Source organism: Oryx dammah, unplaced genomic scaffold (genome assembly GCF_014754425.2).
Source record: "Oryx dammah isolate SB20612 unplaced genomic scaffold, SCBI_Odam_1.1 HiC_scaffold_3, whole genome shotgun sequence".
NCBI lineage: Eukaryota > Metazoa > Chordata > Mammalia > Artiodactyla > Bovidae > Oryx > Oryx dammah.
This window is the reverse complement of record NW_024070187.1, coordinates 34,258,105-34,280,224: the sequence shown is the minus strand read 5'-3', so window position 1 is coordinate 34,280,224 and position 22,120 is coordinate 34,258,105. Positions and strand designations below refer to the sequence as shown.

Below are 22,120 nucleotides of genomic sequence, written 5' to 3'. Positions count from 1 at the left end.
TATCTAAATGTCAACAATAGCTTGTATAAGAGAATGACGGAGATGAAGGGGGGGACATGAATTAAGACCAAAAAGTTAGTAGTTCAGAGGAACTTTAGGTCTTGTTTCAAAACCTGGTGTGCTGTATGTAGGATTAGAGACAAGAATGTGTATCTGTTGTTGTTGTTCAGTCGCTCAGTTGTGTCTGACTCTTTGTAACCCCCTGGACTCTTTGCAACCCCATGTATAAAGGATGTATATATCTATAATAATATATAAACAAATAGTCATGAGGTTTCCAGTTTTTTGGTTCTGAAAGAAAACATTACAAGACTGAATATTTAACAAGAACTTAATACCAGGCATTGAAGTTGACAAAAAGATTAATTACACAGAGATCTAGCCTTCAGGTAATATATAACAGAACACAAGTACATTGAGACCCAAGAATATTCTTGCTTTATAATCTCAGCATCTAAGAAAGCACCTCACTAAAGATGACTGGTGATTTGGGTTATTACTGAATGAATGAAAGAGAGTAGAAACATATGGATGGATGAACTATTCTAGTTTGTTACTTATATGTCCAAAGGGTATGCTATGGAAAATTTTTTTATAGTTCAGAGAGCTTAATGGAAGTCTGAGAATCAGACATTTGTTGAAACAGTGAAATCATAAATCCCATGAAGCATCTCTACTTGGAAAACCACCATTGAAAAGTCTTTGATCAATGCAATTCCCTATTTTCTGCTGCTGATACATTTGTCACTACAGTAAAAATAAAAAAAAAACTAATATGTATGACTCCACTTTAATTTATTTTCATATGAGTTCACTCTTTCTTCATCCTTTTTTAGTGGTAAAATACTAATCAGTCTCAACCATGAGAAGATAAGCATTAGAAAATAGAAGAATTAAATTTCTGATGCTTCATTCCATTAACTGGTTCTAATAGGAATTTTGAGAGCAAAATTTAAAGTGAGTTTCTTGTATACTCACATAATTCAGTAATTTATGCTTTTCTTTTTTATTATCATCATTGAGATTGACTTCAAATAATGCTACAGCTAAAGTGTAGATAGAAAAATAGGGATATGTTTTTATTTTTTCACAATTCAGCCTGTGATGTGTGAAAGGGCAGAGGCACTGCAGACCAAGTTTTTATTTGTGCGTGTGCATGTGTATACGTCCTTAAACAAAACATGGCTCTCTGGATGGGGCACCGTTGAAAGGAAGTATCACTTTTTTTTTACCTCAATTTCCTTGCATAGTAGAACAAAATGTAAACTATTTGACTTAACTCATCCAAACAAAATTCCATTGTCACCATGAAATTCCTCTTCAAAACTGAACAACACATGAAATATAAGTGGACCTGGGAAGGTTTCTTTCATGGGTTTTCCTGATAATCATTGCCTGTGTTTTTCCATTTACCCTCAGCTTCGTCGGACACGCTTTACTTCTTCCATAGATCATCCTACCAGAGGTCACAGATCACACAGAACCTACAGAAACAGGAAATCAAACTTCCTGAGTCCACTACAATACATAGAAACCTGTTTCCTCTTCACATCTCAAATTGGCAAACCTCTGTCTTAGCAGATTCAGTGTGGAAGCAGCTGTCAGAAAGGCTGGAAGGACTTTATCCCCCAATTGTACTTGAGCTTTCTAGCTTCAAACTACTGAAATGAAAGGAGCAAGGCTATTTATCCTGCTTTCTAGTTTATGGAGTGGAGGCTTTGGGCTTAATGGCCCTATGCACACTTGGACTACAACTGAGGATGAGAACTCCCAAAAGAATTCGACCTCTGCTTCAGTTCCTCCAAACAAAGGACAAAGTCTCCAGGTGCTGCCAACACCCCAGATCACATTAACTGAGGTGGCCACAGCTCCTGATTCCAGCACTTCGGAAGACAGTCTTCTGAATTCAATACCACTGGCCTCAGAGACAAGTGCATCTCCTGCGGGTGTGAGAAAACAAACTCTCACACCCACAGAGAAGACAGGAGAAGGGATGCTGAAGTTACGATCTCTTGCCCTCCAGACGGAATCTACCCTCAAGTTCAGTCCTAAAGCAGAGTCAGTGATTCTTTCCAACTCCACCCTGCAATTTCTTCAGAGCTTTGCCAGAAAGACGAATGAACAAGGCATTTCTCCAAACTCAGTTGGAGGCGTGGGAAATCGATCACCGCGGGAAACGTATCTCAGCAGAGGTGACCGCCCTGGAAGCCAAAGAACCAGCAAACAAAAATCAAGTTTTGAAACAACTAGAGGAAAGTAAGAAAATTCTTTTTTTCCCCCTTTCTAATGATATGGCTTATAAGATTACAAGCTAACAGTTAAACAGTCTCATTTCCAGAAAGGATTTTATGTTCAAGATGAAACCAGATCATATGTCAGTTAGAGGAGGGAATTGAGCATTACCTTATCTTAAAAGGAAAAGCTGAACAAACAAAATGCAACAATTTGTTTTAATTGAAGTGGTCCAAGTTACTAAATAGAGGTACTTTAACTGGAGATGGTCACTAACCCTACAGTGTAACCCTACAGTGACTTGTTAGTTAACTCACGTCAAGCATATGCTGTTTGTGCTCAGAATTACACCCACAAGGTGAAAGAAAAAAATGTCAATATAGTTAAGGTGTGAACAGATTTGAAAATTGAAACAGTCTGGTGCTGTGGAAATTAAACAGTTATCAAGAACAAACCAAGCAGAGCTGGATTGGAATCCTGGCTCCCGTACTGTCTAGATCCTTGACTTGAGCAAGTCAATTGATGTTCCTGAATCTAAGTTTCTTCATTTGTAAAATACAGATAGGAAATACAGATAAAAATACCAACTTTGCAGGGTTATCATGCAAGATTCAAAGTAATGAAATGTGCTTAGACACATACATCTTACAGAATGGGTGCTCAACAAATCATATTTTACTAGTACTGTTATACTGAGTTATGCTATTATTATTAATGTGTTGATTAGAAAGGCCAATTTTTCAAATTGATTTTGATTTAAAATTAGAGAAAATTCCATTTGAATTGCTGAAACAAAACAATAAAACAAAGCTTAAAACAGTATCATTAAAGAAGACTTTTAAAGGCCCACAAAACAAGAACAAAACACTGAGAAATGCAAGTCAATGTTCTATTCATTTATTGTCCAAAATTATTTCTATGTTTGGAATACTAGATGTTTAGTATTATGAAATTAAACTTTCAAATATCTTTTGCTTATAACAAAAACTTCAAGATACCAAATAATGCCTTGGAAGCTTGAGTTAAACACCTGACTATATAAACTAATTCAAGTTAATAATAGCAACTTACACCTGCTATATGAAAGGCATTGTGTTAATGACATAAAGATGTTCTTGATATAAAGATGAGGACACACTGGAAATATAAACCAATAGATTTGTATTTATTTAATTCCATTTTAACTGTATTTCAAAGGTTATAGAATTTTTAAAATATGGAAGTAAATGTGATTTTAACTAAAAACATTAACTTGGAATATAGAATATGCCAATGTACTATAAAATAAATACTACAGATTACAAAATGTTTAACTTGGGATGGATATACTTCATCTATAACAGATATTTTAACAGATATAAATTAAACTTTCTCACACTTATGAACAACAGAATATGGACTATCAAATAATAGTAAAATGTAAACTATTGAGAGTCATAGTCACTTATAAAATCATCTCTATTAATATTTTGTAATATTCTATGATTTAATTTTTTTAAATAAGTTCTATAGAAACCTTAGGCATTCATAGGAAATGACTTGAACTTTTTAGAGATGTGTGTCAAGATTTTTCAATAGACTAGTAAATACAACCAAAAGAAAAAGGGAACCGTTCTAGTTAAAATACTGCTTAAAGTTTTACATGGCGTATAGAAATGGCAATAGTTATTTCATAATTAGAAGTAGTAATTGATAACTTGATGAATACTAGATACATGCTAATTGTTTTACCCAGAGACCTCACTGTCAAAGCTTATGAACACCTACTTATTTGATGATTTTTATATATTGCCTATTATGTGCCTAACATTGTACTGATCTCTGGGGAAATAGAGAATTTTTAAAATAATTCCTGCTTCCAAGGAATATTTTCTATAAAAAGTAAGCACCAACATGTCTCAGATTTTTAAAAATTCACTATATGTTAGGAGGAAACAAGGCATTAGAGTTGTAACCTGCTGAGCAGAACTCCATTCCTTGGATTTTCCAATGACAATAATCTTATTTCTGGGGCTTCCCAGGTGGCTCTAGAGGTAAAGAACCCTCCTGCCAGTGCAGGAGATGTAAGAGATGCAGGTTTGATCCCTGGGTCGGGAGAATCCCCTGGAGAAGATAAAGGCAACCCACTCCAGTATTCTTGCCTGGAGAAACCCATGGAAAGAGGAGCCTGGCAGAGTACAGTCCATAGGGTTGCACAGTCAGACATGATTGAAGCGCCTTAGCACACATGTACTTAGAGAGTCTTGAACAAACTCCAGGAGACAGTGGAGGACTGAAAAACAACAACTTAGAAAGTCTACATCCTAAAGTCCTGGAGAGCTGAGGTTCTATTTCATTATTTTGGCTGAACCATGCAGCATGCAGGATCTCAGTTCCCCAACCAGAGATCAAACTCTCTGCATTGTGAGCACTGAGTTATACCACTGGACCACCAGGGAAGGTCCTGAGGTTTCCTTTTGGTAAACTTTTCATTAAGTCCCAGACGTCTTACTCACTAAGCCATGCAATTGATAATGGTATTAGAGAAAATTTAGGCCCATCTCTTATGGACACAGTGCTGACGAAAAGAAACCTTAACAAGGTCAAAAGAGATCTTTCATATTTTCATTTGATTAACAAACAATAATAGTAGCAAACACTTTATGGTATTTTCCATAGTACTATACTATTCTGTGTGTATTTGTGTGTGTGTGTGTGTGTATATATATATATATATAAATACATAATTTTCAATCCTTTAAACACCGCTGTAAATCTATGAAGAAGATTCTTTTACTATTTCATTATGGAGAGGCTAAGAAACTTAACTAGGGTCACTTAGCTAGTAAATTGCAGGGTGAAAATGCAAACCCAGGCTGACTGCCTTCAGAGACAAAGCATTCTATCCCTACATATACTCCCTCAGTGAACACAGTCTACTATCCCAACTGGAAAAAACAAGTGGCCAGTATATTTTCCCACTTCTGAGGCGTCAGTGGCTCCATATTCTTTGCTCCATAATAGAGTCCAGATCTGTTACCCGGTCAGTCACACAATGCCATCCTGGATCTGGCTCTCGCCTATCTCCCCAGCCTTATCTTCTGTCACTTTCCTGCCACTAAAATGTGTAGTTTTCTAGTCCACAGTATATTGTTTGTACAATATCTCTGTCCCTGTTTGTACTTCTGGCTAGCATAGTCTTATTTTCCTATCACCTACTTCTTTTATACCTCACAATAATACCTCCAGGAAGCCTTCTCAGACTCAGTCAGGTGGGCTCTCTGACTGTACATATACTCTGAATTCTTTTGCCACACTTACAGTAGTTATTATAATTATACATCTGATCTCCTTGCATTTAGGGACATATTTTCATTGCTAGTAAAGTATTTGGTTTATAATAAGTATGCAATATTTAATGAACTGAATGTAAAGTTTATGGATCCATATGTGAATATAAACAAATCCTTCCTAAAGAATTATTATTTCTGTATTAGAAAACCTGATTGACTGGGGATAAACTCATCTTTAGGTTTTGGGGTTTTTCCCCTACTACTCTTGGAATTTTATAGTGATTCTACTTAAAAGGAATAGTTCCATCAATAGAATTTTTCTGGCATATTTTTGTCTCATCTTGTATTTTGTCTCATCTTAGCATCACAGAACTCCTGGGCCCACCAGAATTGTGGTTTCCTGTCTAGCACAACGGAGGTTGGTCAGTGACCAAGCACTTTGAAACAGGCAGAATAAAAAGGAGAAATTAGAATTAGTCTATGCAGTGAGCCAATATTTGCTGAGGACTAATACAGGCTACAGTTCCTGGGGTAGCAAAGAGTCAGACATGACTGAGCAACTAACACTTTCAACTTTCAATACGTCCCCAGCATTGTGCTTACGCTGAGAGTAAAACAGTGAAAACAAACTCCCACCTGTTCTGCCCTCATGGAACCTGCAGTCCAGGAGGGCATGGGGAGGAAAAAGACTGCATCACAAATACTGATGTGGAATCAAAATGGTGATCAACATTCTGAATGAAGTTCTTAAGATACCCTGAACACTGTGAGCCTCCCCTGAGAGGATAGTAGGTAAAATGAGATATCGAGAGACATCGACTGCCTACCTAATAACTTCTCTCACAATCCCAGCACCTGCACATGTGTACTTGAATCTTCATCTCAGTGAATGGCTAGTTCCATAACTAGAAACCTTTGGTATATCTTTTACATTTTCTCCCCTGGCCTTTATATAATCAATTAAGAAGTCTCAGTGTCCTCTCCAACATCCTTCAAACCCTTAGCCTCTCTCCACTTTACCATACCATCCCATTCTTACCACCATTATACACCACCAATCTCTTAACTTGTCCACATTTCCACTCTTGCCTCCACACGTGTGAGATCTTTCAAACTTTGTTATTGAGTAGATTTGACATAGAACATTGTTTGTTTGACATAGAACTCGGCTCCTCTGAGTCCCTCTGTGCCCGGCCACCCGCTCCCACCCAGGTGCCGCCAGGGCCGGGGCCACTGCACCCGTAACTGAATCCTGATTATTTTAAGCTAACTTTGGAAACGGTTTCCCTTGGCAATGTTTGATTTATGAGTAGGCATGTGACCAGCTTTTGATCAAAGAGACACTGGGAAAAACCACAGGGGGACCTCAAGGAAAAACTTGTCCACTCTTGACACTCAAGGTTTCTCTTCTTCTAGACATGCACTCTCTACTGTGATAGCCACTAAGCACAGGTGGCTATTTAAAATTAAATTAATTAAAATTAAGTGAAATTAAAAACTCAGTTCCTCAGTCACACTAGTTATATGGTCAAGCACTCTGTTCACCTGGGGCTAGTGGCTGCCATATGGGACGGTGTAGACACAGAGTATTTGCATTGTTGCAGAAAGTTCTATTGGATAAGGCTATGCCTGGATATTTTCAGTTTGGATTTGACACTGAAACAGTGGTAGCCATCTGAAAAACACTGAAAAGGGCTAGGGATTGCAAGTGAAAGTGGAGATAACCTGAGGTTTTGAAAAATTGGCTCCCCTGATAGCTCAGCTGGTAAAGAATCTGCCTGCAATGCGGGAAACCTGGGTTCCATCCCTGGGTTGGGAAGATCTCCTGGAGAAGGGAAAGGCTACCCACTCCAGTATTCTGGTCTGGAGAATTCCACAGACTGTATAGTCCATGGGGTCACAAAGACTTCGACACAACTGAGCAACTTTCACTTCACTTCAAGGCATTTAAACTTTTTAACTCAGGTTAATAAATTTTATTGAATGTAAGAATTCATATACTGTGATGCATTATCTTACATACTAATAAGAAAGCATGACATTAAAGTTTTTAGATTTATCTCTTAGAGTTTGATTATATACCACTGATGTTCCTTGAAATGAAAATATAAATAAAACTGGTTTAGCTATTTCTGCTGCTGCTGTTGCTGCTAAGTCACTTCAGTAGTGTCCGACTCTATGCGACCCCACAGACGGCCGCCTTCCAGGCTCCCCCGTCCCTGGGATTCTCCAGGCAAGAACACTGGAATGGGTTACCATTACCTTCTCCAATGCAAGGCAGTAATAATACCTACTGTCTGACCAATAGTGACTAAAAGATACCATTGATTTCAAAACATATTCCTGATTTCAGAGATGTGTCTTAAAAATCGGTGAAACTTGGTATTTTGCTCACATGCTCAAATTCACTTGGTATCTTTCCATTACCTATAGAATAAAATTCTAAATCCTCACTATGCACACTGGGTTTGCTCATGATCCCCCATCTTTACGATCTAAATTTCCACCATGCTCCAAGTTCACTCTACTTGATTTTCTCCAGCCACAGTGGGCTTCCTTCTGGTTACTGACCATGCAAGTTAATATGTATCTCAAGGAAATTTCCTGTTTGCTCTTGATAGAATGCTCTAACTTCAGTATTTTGAATGATGGATTCTTTTTCTTCATGCAACTCTAGCATTAATGTCCCTCTCTCAAGCAAACCTTCTCTGACAACCTAATGTCAAATTGCCATCCCTATCACCTTTTTTCTTTAAAGCATTTATTTGAAATTATTGGGTTTATTAATATAGACATTCATGTATTTTATATTTTTTCATGTCAAAAATACACCCTGTAATAATAGGAACCTTGCCCTTCTCAATTATTATTCTATTCAACTGCTAACATAAGTGCCACGCACATAGAAAAAGCCGAATAAAATTCTGTGGAGTGACAGCTTATTGGATGGATTTGGAGTTTGAAGCAGGATCAAGGCTAGAGACATAAGTTTGGAAAATATGAGAATTATAAAAATATGGATAATCAATTGAAGAGTTTTCTCTCTTTTTTTTTTTTAATGAAAAGGAAAAGGGAGAGAGGGCAGAAATCAGAGCTGGCCCTGAGAGTTTCCCACTCTCTTGTTGCTATTGTATTTTATTTTGCATAGAGAATAGCCATAAATATTGTAAAACGTTAATGAAAAGGCCAGAAGGGAAAAGTTGAATATGAAGCAAGATGAATTCTTCATTTGCTGAGTTTACTGGAAACTTGATTATTTTAGAATTTCATTTGTTTATTCTTTCTAAAAGCTATATAACTTGCTTTAAGTACAAACAGGTGGCTCAAGTTAAATAAATTATGATTTCTAGTATGTCTAAGAGCTTTCCTGGTGGCTCAGTCAGTAAAGAATCTGCCTGCAATGTGGGAGACCTGAGTTCAATCCCTGGGTTAGGAAGATCCCTTGGAGGAGGGCATGGCAACCCACTCCAGTATTCTTGCCTGGAGAATCTCCATGGACTGGGCAGACTGACGGGCTGCCCATGGGGTCACAAAGAGTCAGACACAACTGAGCAACTAAGCATAGCACAGTATGTCTAAAATAATAAATACTACAAGTCTTTTATTAATTAGATCACTTGTAAATAGAAATTTTAAATATACTTTAAAAATTTAATGGTTTAAAATCACAAAAACTAACCATCTAATTAATTCTATTGCCTATCATAATAAGCATTTTTTCTGCTTAATTCTGTAAATTGTGAGGTTTTAGATGTGAAAAATCTGGTCAATTAAATTCAGATAACATCTTCGTCTATTCAGGCTATTATAACAAAATGAAAGACTGTGTGGCTTATAAACAACAGAAATTTATTTCTCAGTTCTGGAAGCTGGAAGCCCAGGAACAGGTTGCTAGCATGGTCAATGAGGGCTTTTTTTTTTTTTTCAGGTTCCTGAGTTCTCATTTTACCCCCACATGGTGGAAGGGATGAGGGATCTCTCTAGGGCCTCTGTTATAAGGGCACTAATACCTTACACCTAATAACTCCCAAAGAATAGCAGGAAGAGATAAGAAAGCCTTCTTCAGCAATCAATGCAAAGAAATAGAGGAAAACAACAGAATGGGGAAGACTAGAGATCTCTTCAAGAAAATTAGAGATACCAAGGGAACATTTCATGCAAAGATGGGCTCGATAAAGGACAGAAATGGTCTGGACCTAACAGAAGCAGAAGATATTAAGAAGAGGTGGCAAGAATACATGGAAGAACTGTACAAAAAAGATCTTCATGACCCAGATAATCATGATGATGTGATCACTCATCTAGAGCCAGACATCTTGGAATGTGAAGTTAAGTGGGCTTTAGAAAGCATCACTACGAACAAAGCTAGTGGAGGTGATGGAATTCCAGTTGAGCTGTTTCAAATCCTGAAAGATGATGGTGTGAAAGTGTTGCACTCAATATGCCAGCAAATTTGGAAAACTCAGCAGTGGCCACAGGACTGGAAAAGGTCAGTTTTCATTCCAATTCCAAAGAAAGGCAATGCCAAAGCATGCTCAAACTACTGCACAATTGCACTCATCTCACATGCTAGTAAAGTAATGCTCAAAATTCTCCAAGCCAGACTTCAGCAATACGTGAACTGTGAACTCCCTGACGTTCAAGCTGGTTTCAGAAAAGGCAGAGGAACCAGAGATCAAATTGCCAACATCCGCTGGATCATGGAAAAAGCAAGAGAGTTCCAGAAAAACATACTGTGTGGATCACAATCAACTGTGGAAAATTCTGAAAGAGATGGGAATACCAGACCACCTAACCTGCCTCTTGAGAAATCTGTATGCAGGTCAGGAAGCAACAGTTAGAACTGGACATGGAACAACAGACTGGTTCCAAATAGGAAAAGGATTACGTCAAGGCTGTATGTTGTCACCCTGCTTATTTAGCTTCTATGCAGAGTACATCATGAGAAATGCTGGACTGGAAGAAACACAAGCTGGGATCAAGATTGCCGGGAGAAATATCAATAACCTCAGATATGGAGATGACACCACCCTTATGGCAGAAAGTGAGGAGGAACTCAAAAGCCTCTTGATGAAAGTGAAAGAGGAGAGTGAAAAAGTTGGCTTAAAGCTCAACATTCAGAAAACGAAGATCATGGCATCTGGTCCCATCACTTCATGGGAAATCGATGGGGAAACAGTGGAAACAGTGTCAGACTTTATTTTGGGGGGCTCCAAAATCACTGCAGATGGTGATTACAGCCATGAAATTAAAAGACACTTACTCCTTGGAAGAAAAGTTATGACCAACCTAGATAGCATATTCAAAAGCAGAGACATTACTTTGCCGACTAAGGTCCGTCTAGTCAAGGCTATGGTTTTTCCTGTGGTCATGTATGGATGTGAGAGTTGGACTGTGAAGAAGGCTGAGAGCTGAAGAACTGTTGCATTTGAACTGTGGTGTTGGAGAAGACTCTTGAGAGTCCCTTGGACTGCAAGGAGATCCAATCAGTCCATTCTGAAGGAGATCAACCCTGGGATTTCTTTGGAAGGAATGATGCTAAAGCTGAAGCTGCAGTACTTTGGCCACCTCATGTGAAGAGGTGAGTCATTGGAAAAGACTCTGATGCTGGGAGAGATTGGGGGCAGGAGGAGAAAGGGACGACAGAGGATGAGATGGCTGGATGGCATCACGGACTCGATGGACGTGAGTCTGAGTGAGCTCCGGGAGACGGTGATGGACAGGGAGGTCTGGCGTGCTGCGATTCATGGGGTCGCAAAGAGTTGGACACGACTGAGCGACTGAACTGAACTGAACTGAACTGAACTGAATAACTCCCAAAGCCCCCATCTCTCAATACTATCATAATGGGCATTTGGATGTCAACAAATGGAGTTGGAGGGGGTCACAAACATTCAGTCTATAACATGCGTAGTTTTCAATGTTTTTATCAAAGGCCTAGTAGCATCCAAGGGGATTATTCTCTCGTGCTGTAAATATCTAAAAGGAAGCACACCATTTATGTCCTTGAGAAATAAATGTATCTACTACATTATTGCCAGTGAAAATACTAAAGTATATTCCGCATCTCAATTTTTTCTTGTTAATCATTTCATTTATTTGATATTTTTACTCACTAAATTGCTGCTGAATATATAAATACATATTGTATGATACATGCCAGATTTTAAGGAGTGCTTATATAATCCAGGTGATGAGATGAGAAGTGTTTGTATACTTAGTTTACTTAAATATGAAATTAATTTAAGAATGTGTTACTTGGGGGGATGTTAAAAGAGTCAGTTTACAGGAACAACTGATTTAAGTATAGCATTAAGCATCACAGCATCCATTAGCCTGGCTTTCCTGAGGCTCTGCAGTTTGCACAGTGGGAAAGTCTGACACCTAGTGGAGTAGAGTTTACAATATCCCTGAAAACACTCAAGTCACAGGATGGGAAAAGAAACAACAATAAAATAAAATTAGGTAAAATAAAACAAATGTATGGAAAAAAGCTTAAGGTACCTTTAATGATTGCTACTTATAAAAATGCATATGTTATGCATAGCTAATTCAATGTACCTCTTAAAAATGTTCTATCGTTGGCTTTAAAACTTGAAAAATAGGTTTGGTCCAAAAGGCAAACTCCACGCACATCCTGGGTAGGGGGCACCCTCAGCTCATTCTCCTAAAATTTTACACTGAAAATTACTATTATTATTATTGTATATACACAATAATTTGTGACTCTGAGCATATGTCATTAAAAACTCAATTATATTCACTACTTTGTGCCCACCATGGAAGGTAAATCAGTGGTGCCTGACAAAAGACATTCATTGCAAAGGATGGTATATAAAACGTTTTTTTTTTTCTTAAAACCTAAATTAACCAGAAAATGCAAGTATCAGAAATTTCCCATCATCTGAGATTTTCATGATTGCCTCTCAAGATCTGTTTCAAATAGTTCTATGATTCTTTTATAAAACTAATACTTCTATCCCAGTTTAAATATTATACAGACTTTAGAAGATGGATGGGCTATATAAAGGTATTACACTAAAATAAAATGAATCACAATTTTTAAAATTTGAAAATAGTCATTTTCTTGAGGAGATTATTATCAAGATGGACTTATCTTTTGGACTAACTGCCAAAACTAAATATAAAATGTCTAATGCTTTATTTGTGTGTGATTTACATAATAGGAATCTTTTCACTAAATATAAATGCTTACTTCCAAGTTCTGTTAATATTTCTTTCACATTGTATATTTCCTTTGGACTACTTCCTCTTTTGTAACTGGTGCACTACCTATAAATCCTAATCTATACAGTCTATGAAATTCTCTAGGTCAGAATACTGGAGTGGGTAGTCTCTTCCTTCTCCAGGGGTCTTCCCAACACAGGGATGGAACCCAGGTCTCCTACATTGCAGACAGATTCTTTACCAGCTGAGCCACAAGGGAAGCCCAATGAAAATAAAGATTCCTATAAAGATTACATAACATTTGGGAAGTATTTAGGTTCATTTCTTCTTGGGACTATAGAGACATCTGGAATATATGTCTTCTGAGAGCTAAGCTTCATCATATGCATTGAACCGCAACAATAATAATCTTCTGTATTGACCCGATATACATAAGCATTTATGGTTAAGATGAATTTATCAGGTCATTAGAGAAGAAAAAGGAGCGATCTCTACTAGTGTATGAGGCAAAAAACAAAGTGGGAGATTTATACATATATATATACAGCTATATAGGTATCTATTCCCTTCATAAAAATATCCTATTGAACTCTCTGAATCATGTAGTTAGCAGCAGCAGCAACTGTTTTAAATATATTAAGTCATTTAATCTCACGACAATTTGTGAGGTAAGTAACATTATTAAATTTATTGTAAATACATAGTCTCCCCAAGTACAAAATCTTATCCAATTAACAAGAGAAAATTACATAACATTGGCTAGTTTATGGTGGGAATTTTGCTGCTTGACTTTGATTTCTAGTGTATAGTCTCAGGAATTGGTATTTTCATGGTATTGTGTCAATTCAAATCACAGGGTGTGAATATAAACCTTCAAACATTGTCTTCTATGAACAGGATGACAAACAATTTATTAATCTGAATTTTAAGGACTAGTATAAATACATTACATTAATCTTTTTAGGTTGGTGTTTTCTATTTCTTAAGAAAAATATGTGTCCTGGTCATTATTTAAATGAATCCTTTGTTGCTTCAGTCCACTCTCAACTCAGGATAAGAATGGATATGTGTGGGCCATGGTTTGGTCAGTGTGCACAGCAAATGGCAAATGACCGACTCATGGATTTTTTAATTTAGTGCTTTCACTGGCTCCTTGGAAGACTGGATTTCTAAAATGTTTCAAAATAGAATGACTGTTTATTTACATTGCTTTTCTTAGTTCATTAACCACAAGAGTTCAAGTTGTCTGAATCAAAATAGAATCTTCCTCTATCATTACTTTTTTAAGTTCTGCAAGTACATCTCATGTTCATAAATAGCCAAAGATGTCTGCTTTTCTTTCAAACAAATCTTTTGCCTATTAACTTGGAAAATCCAAAGGATCAATACAAGCCTTTTTCAGTACATGTTGCTGCACAAAAGCAAGTTATTACCCTTAAAGAGAATCCCAAATGCAGTCTGCTGTTTGGAGGGTTAGGACCCCATGGAAAGCTCAACACTTCAAAGAAACTGCTCTCTGTTAGCCATAATCAGTCTGGAAAGGTACAAAGGATTTCTAGATTTAAGCAAAATGCTTGTCTGGGATCATTACATTGCTTTTAAACTTGCCTGTCACCGTTTCACCATGCTGAATTTTCTATTTTAAAACTTATATTTTCAAATTATTCGGTTTTAAAATTATATTTACATATTTAATATCCCTTAATGAGCTTATTTCGTTGGTAGCATAAACCTAATTATGAGTCACACCAGGGACTCTTTGGCTGTTGATAGTTTTCCCCATTTACACTGGATCAAAGATTGCTGGGCCATGAGCAATCTACTGATCTGCTTTTTTGCCTACTACACTGTTTTAGTCAAGAAATGGTTTTATTATTTAGAGTTTTAAACAATCACTGCAGGTGATGCTGATTTACTCTCACAAACAATATCTAGGTATCTATCATCTTTTTTTCCCCAAAAACCCAGGTTATGTAGTGACAGTGGTACTTTTTTTCCTGCCTCATACTGTCCCCTCCATAATCATTCAGCCAATGCTTACATGACAGACAATTTAACTGGGCTTCAGCTGAAGTTAATCATTCTCTGTAATTAGGATAATCAGTGGATTTGCATGAAAAATCTATTTTTAAAATATCCCTTTATTGTAGTCTTTAATTTTTAAATTTTTGTTACCTGTTTTTGCCAGTTCTTTGTTTCATATTATTTTCCAAGTATCACCACACTTGAACAAAATTTGCTAACATGTCTTTTTATGTCTTTACAGAACTGAATTGTCAAACTTCTCATTCAAAAGAACCTTGCACAATAAGCTGTATAATGCTCAATTTATCTGCCTTAGATAGACGAATGACTGAGTCAGCTTTATTTGTAGAAGACCTAAATATTTCAAAGCAGATATTTAGTGACTCTGGGGAAAAATGTGTTCCTTCTTTGGTTTTTAACACTTAGGTTGACTGTTGTATTATTTTAATAATAATTATTATTATTATTTTAAGCAGCATAGATTTCTTATATTCTAGTGATTTGCTAACATACGTCTCATACTGATTTGAACTCATTTGTTGCTGTTCAGTTGCTCAGTTGTGTCCAACTCTTTGCAACCCCATGGACTGCAGCACGCCAGGCTTCCCTGTCCTTCACTATCTCCTGGGGTTTGCCCAAACTCATGTCTGTTGAGTCAGTGATGCCATCCAACCATCTCATCTTTTGTCGCCTCCTTCTCCTCCTGCTCTCAATCTTTCCCAGCACCCGGGTTTTTTTCCAATGAGTTGGCTCTTTGCACCAGGTGGTCAAAGTACTGGAGCGTCAGCATCATTCCTTCCAATGAATATTCGGGGTTGATTTCCTTTGGGGGGTTGACCGGTTTGATCTTGTAATCCAAAGAACTCTCAAGCATCTCAGAAGCATCAATTATTCAGCACCCAGCCTTCTTTATGGTCCAAATCTCTTATCTGTACATGACTACTGGAAAAACTTTGATTCTACAGGCCTTTGTCGGCACAGTGATGTCTCTGCTTTTTAATATGCTGTCTAGTTTGTCATAGCTTTCCTTCCAAGGAGCAAGCATCTCCTAATTTCATGGCTGCCATCACCGTCCGCAGTGATTTTGAAGCTCAAGAAAATAAAGTCTGTCACTGTTCCCACTTTTTCTCCATCTATTCTCCATGAAGTGATGAGAGCAGATGCCATGATCTTAGTTTTTTGAATGTTGTTTTTAAGCCAGATTTTTCACTCTCCTTTTTAACCCTCATCAAGAGGCTCTTTCATTTGATGTTACAGTCATGAGCTTTGCTACTTTGTAAATCATTTCTGCCTCTACTTTCAAGAAAAATAGTCTCGGTTACAAATGAGCAGGAATATATATCTTATTATATTTATATATAGGGAAAATGATAGAAATAGAAACCTAAGAATGAAAAAATCATATAATCTAATCATTCAATTAATCTATAGTTAATAAGAACTTTCTTACAGTTTAGTATAGGATCTCTCTTATAATAAAATAACTGGTATTACAACCAGAAATGAGGCTGATTTTTGTTTTCCCAAGTAGTATCTATATATTCCAGTTTCATTCCGTTAAAAATTAGAAAAATAATTTTTCAGATTTACAAGCACAGTAAAAACATTTTCCAGACTTCTGCTTATAGCAACTAAGTTTCATCCATTTATGTTAAGATAATTTTCTTTCTCATATGATTTGTTTAATAAATTTTTATAAAATTGCAAATAATATTTTTGCGTCTATACTCATTTAACTATTAACATTTAACTCTCCATTCCCCTACAACTTAATTTATAACATTAATATATATCTTCAATTTAAGATTCCTTAAGGTGTGGAATATCTTTAAATATCATTTTGGATGGCTTCTGCCAGAATGTCAACTAAAACTAGGTGCTTTAATAAAAGCCATTTTTGTCTGATCATGGCATTTTTGGCAAATGACCTACTTTAATGTTGTTACAGTTTCTTAGCCTCCTTGGAGAATGGTCAATTCACATTCCTCTATTATCTTATATGTTGAAGAGAGTGAGCATACATGCCTGGATATAAACAAAGTTTTTTAGAAATGGCCTTGAGAAAAGTTATAGGTACTATATTGTCTAATTGATAAGAGATGGATCAGCACAGCAATTCAACTGAATCTTTCTGTAAGGCAGGATTTATTTTTACATTATTCTTAAAGGATACTTAAAATTGTGTGATATTTGATACAAAATTGATTTATTTTTTAGCTTTATGTAAGAAAAGAGCATCACATGGTATTATTTCTGTAACTTGCTTGCATCACACAAGTTTAAGTATTGATGAATAAATCTATGTGTAAATATTTCAGAATGTATTTCACCATTCTGTCATAAATGGACATTGAAACTACTTTTAAGCTTTGATAATTATGAATAATACTGCTATAAATACTCAGATACATGATTCCTGGTACATATGTGCCATGGTTTCTCGAAAGTGTATATCTAACCACTGGATCAGAGGATTCAAAGTTCATTTTTACATGATATTAACACATTGGTTTTCAAAGTGGTTGTGCCACTATATAATTCCACCAGTAGTATGTATGAGATTCCAATTCTCTCTCTCCTCTGAACACATGAGACTGTCAAATCTTCAATGTTTTCTTTTTGGAGGTATAAAGTATTACTCCATTATGATCTTAATTTGCATTTTCTTGATGTTGACAAGACTGACCTTTTTACATGTATAACAGACATTAGTATCTCTTTGTATAAAATGTTTGTTCAAGTAGTTTATCCATTTTTCAGTGTTCTATGTTTTGTCTTTATATTACCTATTGGTAGGAATTTGTTATATTTTTTGGATGTTATTTTTTTTTGTCTTTATCAAATATTTTCTTCTGATCCACAGTGTCTCTTTTTAGATTACTTCTGGTGCTTTCACATGAATAGAAATTTTAAAATTTCATATATTTAAGTATTTTAGTTAGTACAAAGAAAAACAAGAGGGTTGTTTTTGTACTTCAACCTTATATATTACCAGATGGCTAAATTCACTCATTACCTCCAAAATATTTTTGTAAATACATCACAATCTTCCACATAAAACATGTTTTCTGCAGGTAAATATAATTTACTTATTTTCAGTCTATGTGCCTTTCTCTTTCTTATCTTAGTATACTAGAAAAGGTTCCCAAGTAGTGAAGATATTCGTCTATGCTTTCAAGAGGTTTAGAGTTTTAGCTCTTCCTTTGACAGCTTTGACCTGTTATTTGGTTAATTTTCATATCTGGCTTAAGATAGCAGTTCAACTTCATTTGTTGGCATGTGGCTATCCATTTGTCTGGTCTTGAAAAGAGTTTTCTTTTCTCCTTTAAAGTGCTGGGCACTCTTGACAAAAATCAACAGAATATAAATGTAAAGGTTTATTTCTGGACTCTAACTTTGATCCATTGATCTCTATCTATATCTTATTAATTAAGCCAAATGCAAGTCTTAATTAATGTAGTTTTGTAGTATGCTTTGAAATTGGATAGGGTAAGTAGAGAGTGCTCTATTTTTTTTTTCCCAGTATGCTTTGGCTATTCTGAGTTACTTGCATTTCCCATATGAATTTTAAGCTTTAAATTTCTGTGAAAAAGCCAGCTGGGATTTTGATCAAGATTGCCTTTAAGAGATAGGATGGCAATACTCACCAAATTGATCTAACAATGTTAAGTTTTCTAATCAGTAAACACTTTTCATTTATTTAGGTCACCTTTAAGTTCTTTCCATGATATTTCATAATTTTTGCATTTCCTTTTTAAATGTTTCATGAGGATATGATTATTTTGATACTAATTCCCTGGTGGCTCAGAGGTTAAAGCGTCTGCCTCTAATACGGGAGACCTGGGTTCGATCCCTGGGTCAGGAAGATCCCCTGGAGAAGTAAATGGCAACCCACTCCAGTATTTTTGCCTGGAGAATCCCATGGACGGAGGAGCCTGGTGGGCTACAGTCCATGGGGTCGCAAAGAGTCGGACACGACTGAGAGACTTAACTAACTAAATGTGAATGGAATTGCTCTCTTAGTTTCATTTTTTGAATAGTTTCTAATGTGTATAAACAAAACTATTTCTCATATATTGCAACCTTGCTATACTTGCATATTAGCTCTAGTAGTGTTTTAGTGGACTCAATTTCCTACATGCATGAAATATGCAAATATAAGTTTTATTTCTTCCTTTTTAGTATGGATCCATTTTTTTTTTACTTTTCCCCAGTTACCCTGAATAAAACCTCCAGTAAAATGTTAAAAGTTCCATCTTAATGGCTCACTGTCATTTCCTTTAAGAGCCTCATATAAGCACTTAGCCATAAGTCCAAACTTGGGAATCCCAATATGACAAAACCCAGCCATTCCCCAGAATCCACACAATTGCCATCTGGTAGTGAGTACAGCTACTCTAGGTAATACTTTCCTTCTATTTGCAGTAAATCTGTTTGCCCTTTTGATAATTCAAATCGTATATATCTTAAAATTGGTTGAAAATGTATGCTTTTATATTCCTGGTCTACCAAGAAGTTTAAAGTGAAGATTATATTTTGGTCTGAAGCTTCCTTAATTTTACTAGCAATTAGTATATCATCCACATATTGAATTAAAACTCCATTAATTGGAGATCCCTGAATTCCTTGGCTAAGGCTTCCCCCAAAATAGGCGGCAGCAGGGAGGGGCATGCTAAAATCCTTGTGGCAATGGATCATCCCATTTGCAGGGAAACAATTCTTGGGACTCAGGGCTACGTAGTAAAAAGCATCTTTTAAATCCAGAACTATAAACCAGCAGTAGGCTCTAGATAAAGTTCTTCACAAAGCATATGTATTTGGCACCACAGGATATATATCCTCTACAATTTGGTTAATGGCTTTCAAATGTACAAAAATGATCATCTCTGATCCTGAGCTTTTGTTATTTATTTATTGGCCATGTCACATGGCTTGTAGGCTCTTAGTTCCCTGACCAGGTACTGAACCTGCATTACAGGGCTTCCCTTGTGGCTCAGCTGGTAAAGAATCCATTTGCAATGCAGGAGACCTGGGTTCTATCCCTGGGTTGGGAAGATCCCCTGGAGAAGGGAAAGGCTACCCACTCCAGTATTCTGGCCTGGAGAATTCCATGGACTATATAGTCCATGGGATTCCAAAGAGTTAGACGTGACTCAGCGACTTTCACTTTCACTTTCTTTCACACATCACAGTCCTGGAATCCTAACCAGAAGCCCGCTAGGGACCCCTCTCTGAGTTTCTGTACGAGCAGCATCGGAGGGTTATGTGGGGGTTAAGAAAGTCAGATTACTTTGCATATAAGAAATGTGGCTATCAAAGGCTTTCTATTTTCCTCCACATGCTTCGTTTAAAGGCTATTGCTTTGAATTTGGAGTCCTGGCACCTGGACGAATTTTTACTACTATTGGGTCAGCCGTCTTGGTTCTTACTGCCCTCCTGTCATCCCAAAGATCTAGACTTTCCTTCCTGAAATTTTTCAGGAATTTCAGATTGGTGTTTATCTCCCAATTAGAATAGCCTGCAGAGTTTCATCTTTTTAGGATAGTCTCAGTAGGACAGCATTTTATTTATCAAATTATATGAGCTTCCCTGGTAGCTCCGTTGGTAAAGAATCTGCCTGCAATACAGGAGTCCTGGGTTCAGTCCTTGGATCGGGAAGATCCCCTGGAGGAGGGAATGGCAAACCACTCAAGTATTCTTGCCTGGAAAATCTCATGGACAGAGGAGCTCGGTGGGTTATAGCTCATGGGGTCGCAAGAGTCGGACACGACTTAGGGACTAGACCACCACCATCATAGATCAAAGGTAGAAAAGAGTGAGTGACATATACAAATCCCCTGGGGTAGACCTTGGTCATCCAGACCTGTGGGAACTTGTCTTGAGGGATATTGCCCTGCCTGAGGCAGAGGACCCCCTGGACTAAATTATGTACTCTGGTGAGTACGGGAAAGGGAGACCAATCCCTTTTGATGATCTGGAAGGAAGAGTACAAGTCCAGAGCTGGACCTGCAGCTCTAGGATGGTTGGTGAAAACCTCAGGGGCACTTGAAGAGATTCTTCCCTTCATATAGGGAGAAAACTACTGGAAACTCCACAGGAAGAGTCAAGGTCCATCATTAGGCTCCGACTCAGGCAAGACAGGCATTTTCTGAAGGTTTTCCCTCTGAATCAGAATTTTACATCTCTTTTGCAAATCCTTGAAGTGAAGTGAAGTAAATGAAAGTCGCTCAGTCATGTCCGACTCTTTGCAACCCCATGGACTGTACCTGCCAGGGTCCTCTGTCCATGGGATTCTCCATGCAAGAATACTGGCGTGGGCTGCCAGTTCCTTCTTCTTCTATAAATACCCAGTTTGGTTTTGCTGCTGAAAAATGTATTTAATAACTTGGAAAAACCAGTTGAAGTGAAATATGTGACCCCATTACTTGTACGTGCCTATTCTTAATCTGAGGAAAGTGGATAACCACAGTGCAAGGCAGAACTGATGGTAGAACAACCAGGAGTCCTCCATCACTGGAGGAAAAATAAGCCCTTTAGTGAAACTGAGCTCTGCAGTTGGCTGATAAAATTTCCTCCATAGTAGTGCTCAAAAGAGTTTGCTTGTTGGCTAGCAAAAATACCAAGAGCATAGAAAGGCCTTTCCTCACATTCATGGAGTGGGTCTGGTGTCAACCAGCAGAAACTCAAGGTCTGGGTGATGCAATGTTGGCTGCACTCTTGAGTTCACAGGAGATGAAAGAAGGCACCAATCTGGGGTTCAAACCATACTTTTTCCTTTATAGGAAGTACCTGAGCACAGTAGAGCCTTGCCCTCCTCACCATCTCTTAACCTTAATTCTGGTTCTGAGGAGTTAGCCCACCCCTCCAAGAGTGAAGGTTTAGAGAGAGAGAGCACCTGGGTGGGCATGTAACCCCTACATCAAAGCTTGGTCAATATGCTAAGTTTTAAACCCAAGAGCTGAGAATGGATTGCAAATGGATTGTTACTCCCCTCAAAAAGAAGGAAATGAAACAGCCTCAATAGGCATGAGGGAGAAAGTAAGAACCTTAGGATTTAGAAACCAGTCCCTAGTTTGGTTTGGTTTTTGGAAAGAAACAAGCCAGCATAGCAGTGACTTGGCTCTAGGAAGTCCCCGAGACACCACTGAAGAGAATGACAGTCTCAAAGGTGACCAGCTCGGATGTGAGGACTCATTCAGGGATCGCTGGAAAGCTTTCCATTAGAAACGGTTGTCAGAAGTATAGTGTACACAGGTGTTACCCAGTTGCCAAGGAAATCCATCCATGCATTCCCAAGACTGCCACCAGCTTGGTCAGAGGATCCTTAGTAGTTTTCTCCAACGTGCTGGATGTGGGCTTGCCTATTGTAGAGAATCTTAGGAAAGCCCAGGCTCTGTCTCACT

General features: G+C 37.4%; 1 protein-coding gene across 2 annotated transcripts in view; it reads left to right on the top strand.

Moving 5' to 3' along the window:
* The window catches only part of MMRN1 (multimerin 1), a 106,533-nt gene that overhangs the window by 20,942 nt on the left and 63,471 nt on the right, over positions 1-22,120 (top strand). For both annotated transcript variants that reach the window (XM_040237851.1, XM_040237852.1), the window contains exon 2: positions 1,420-2,256. In XM_040237851.1, coding sequence (XP_040093785.1) covers positions 1,667-2,256 — 590 coding nt within the window. In that variant the 5' untranslated portion in view covers positions 1,420-1,666. The remainder of the gene's footprint in view (positions 1-1,419; positions 2,257-22,120) is intronic.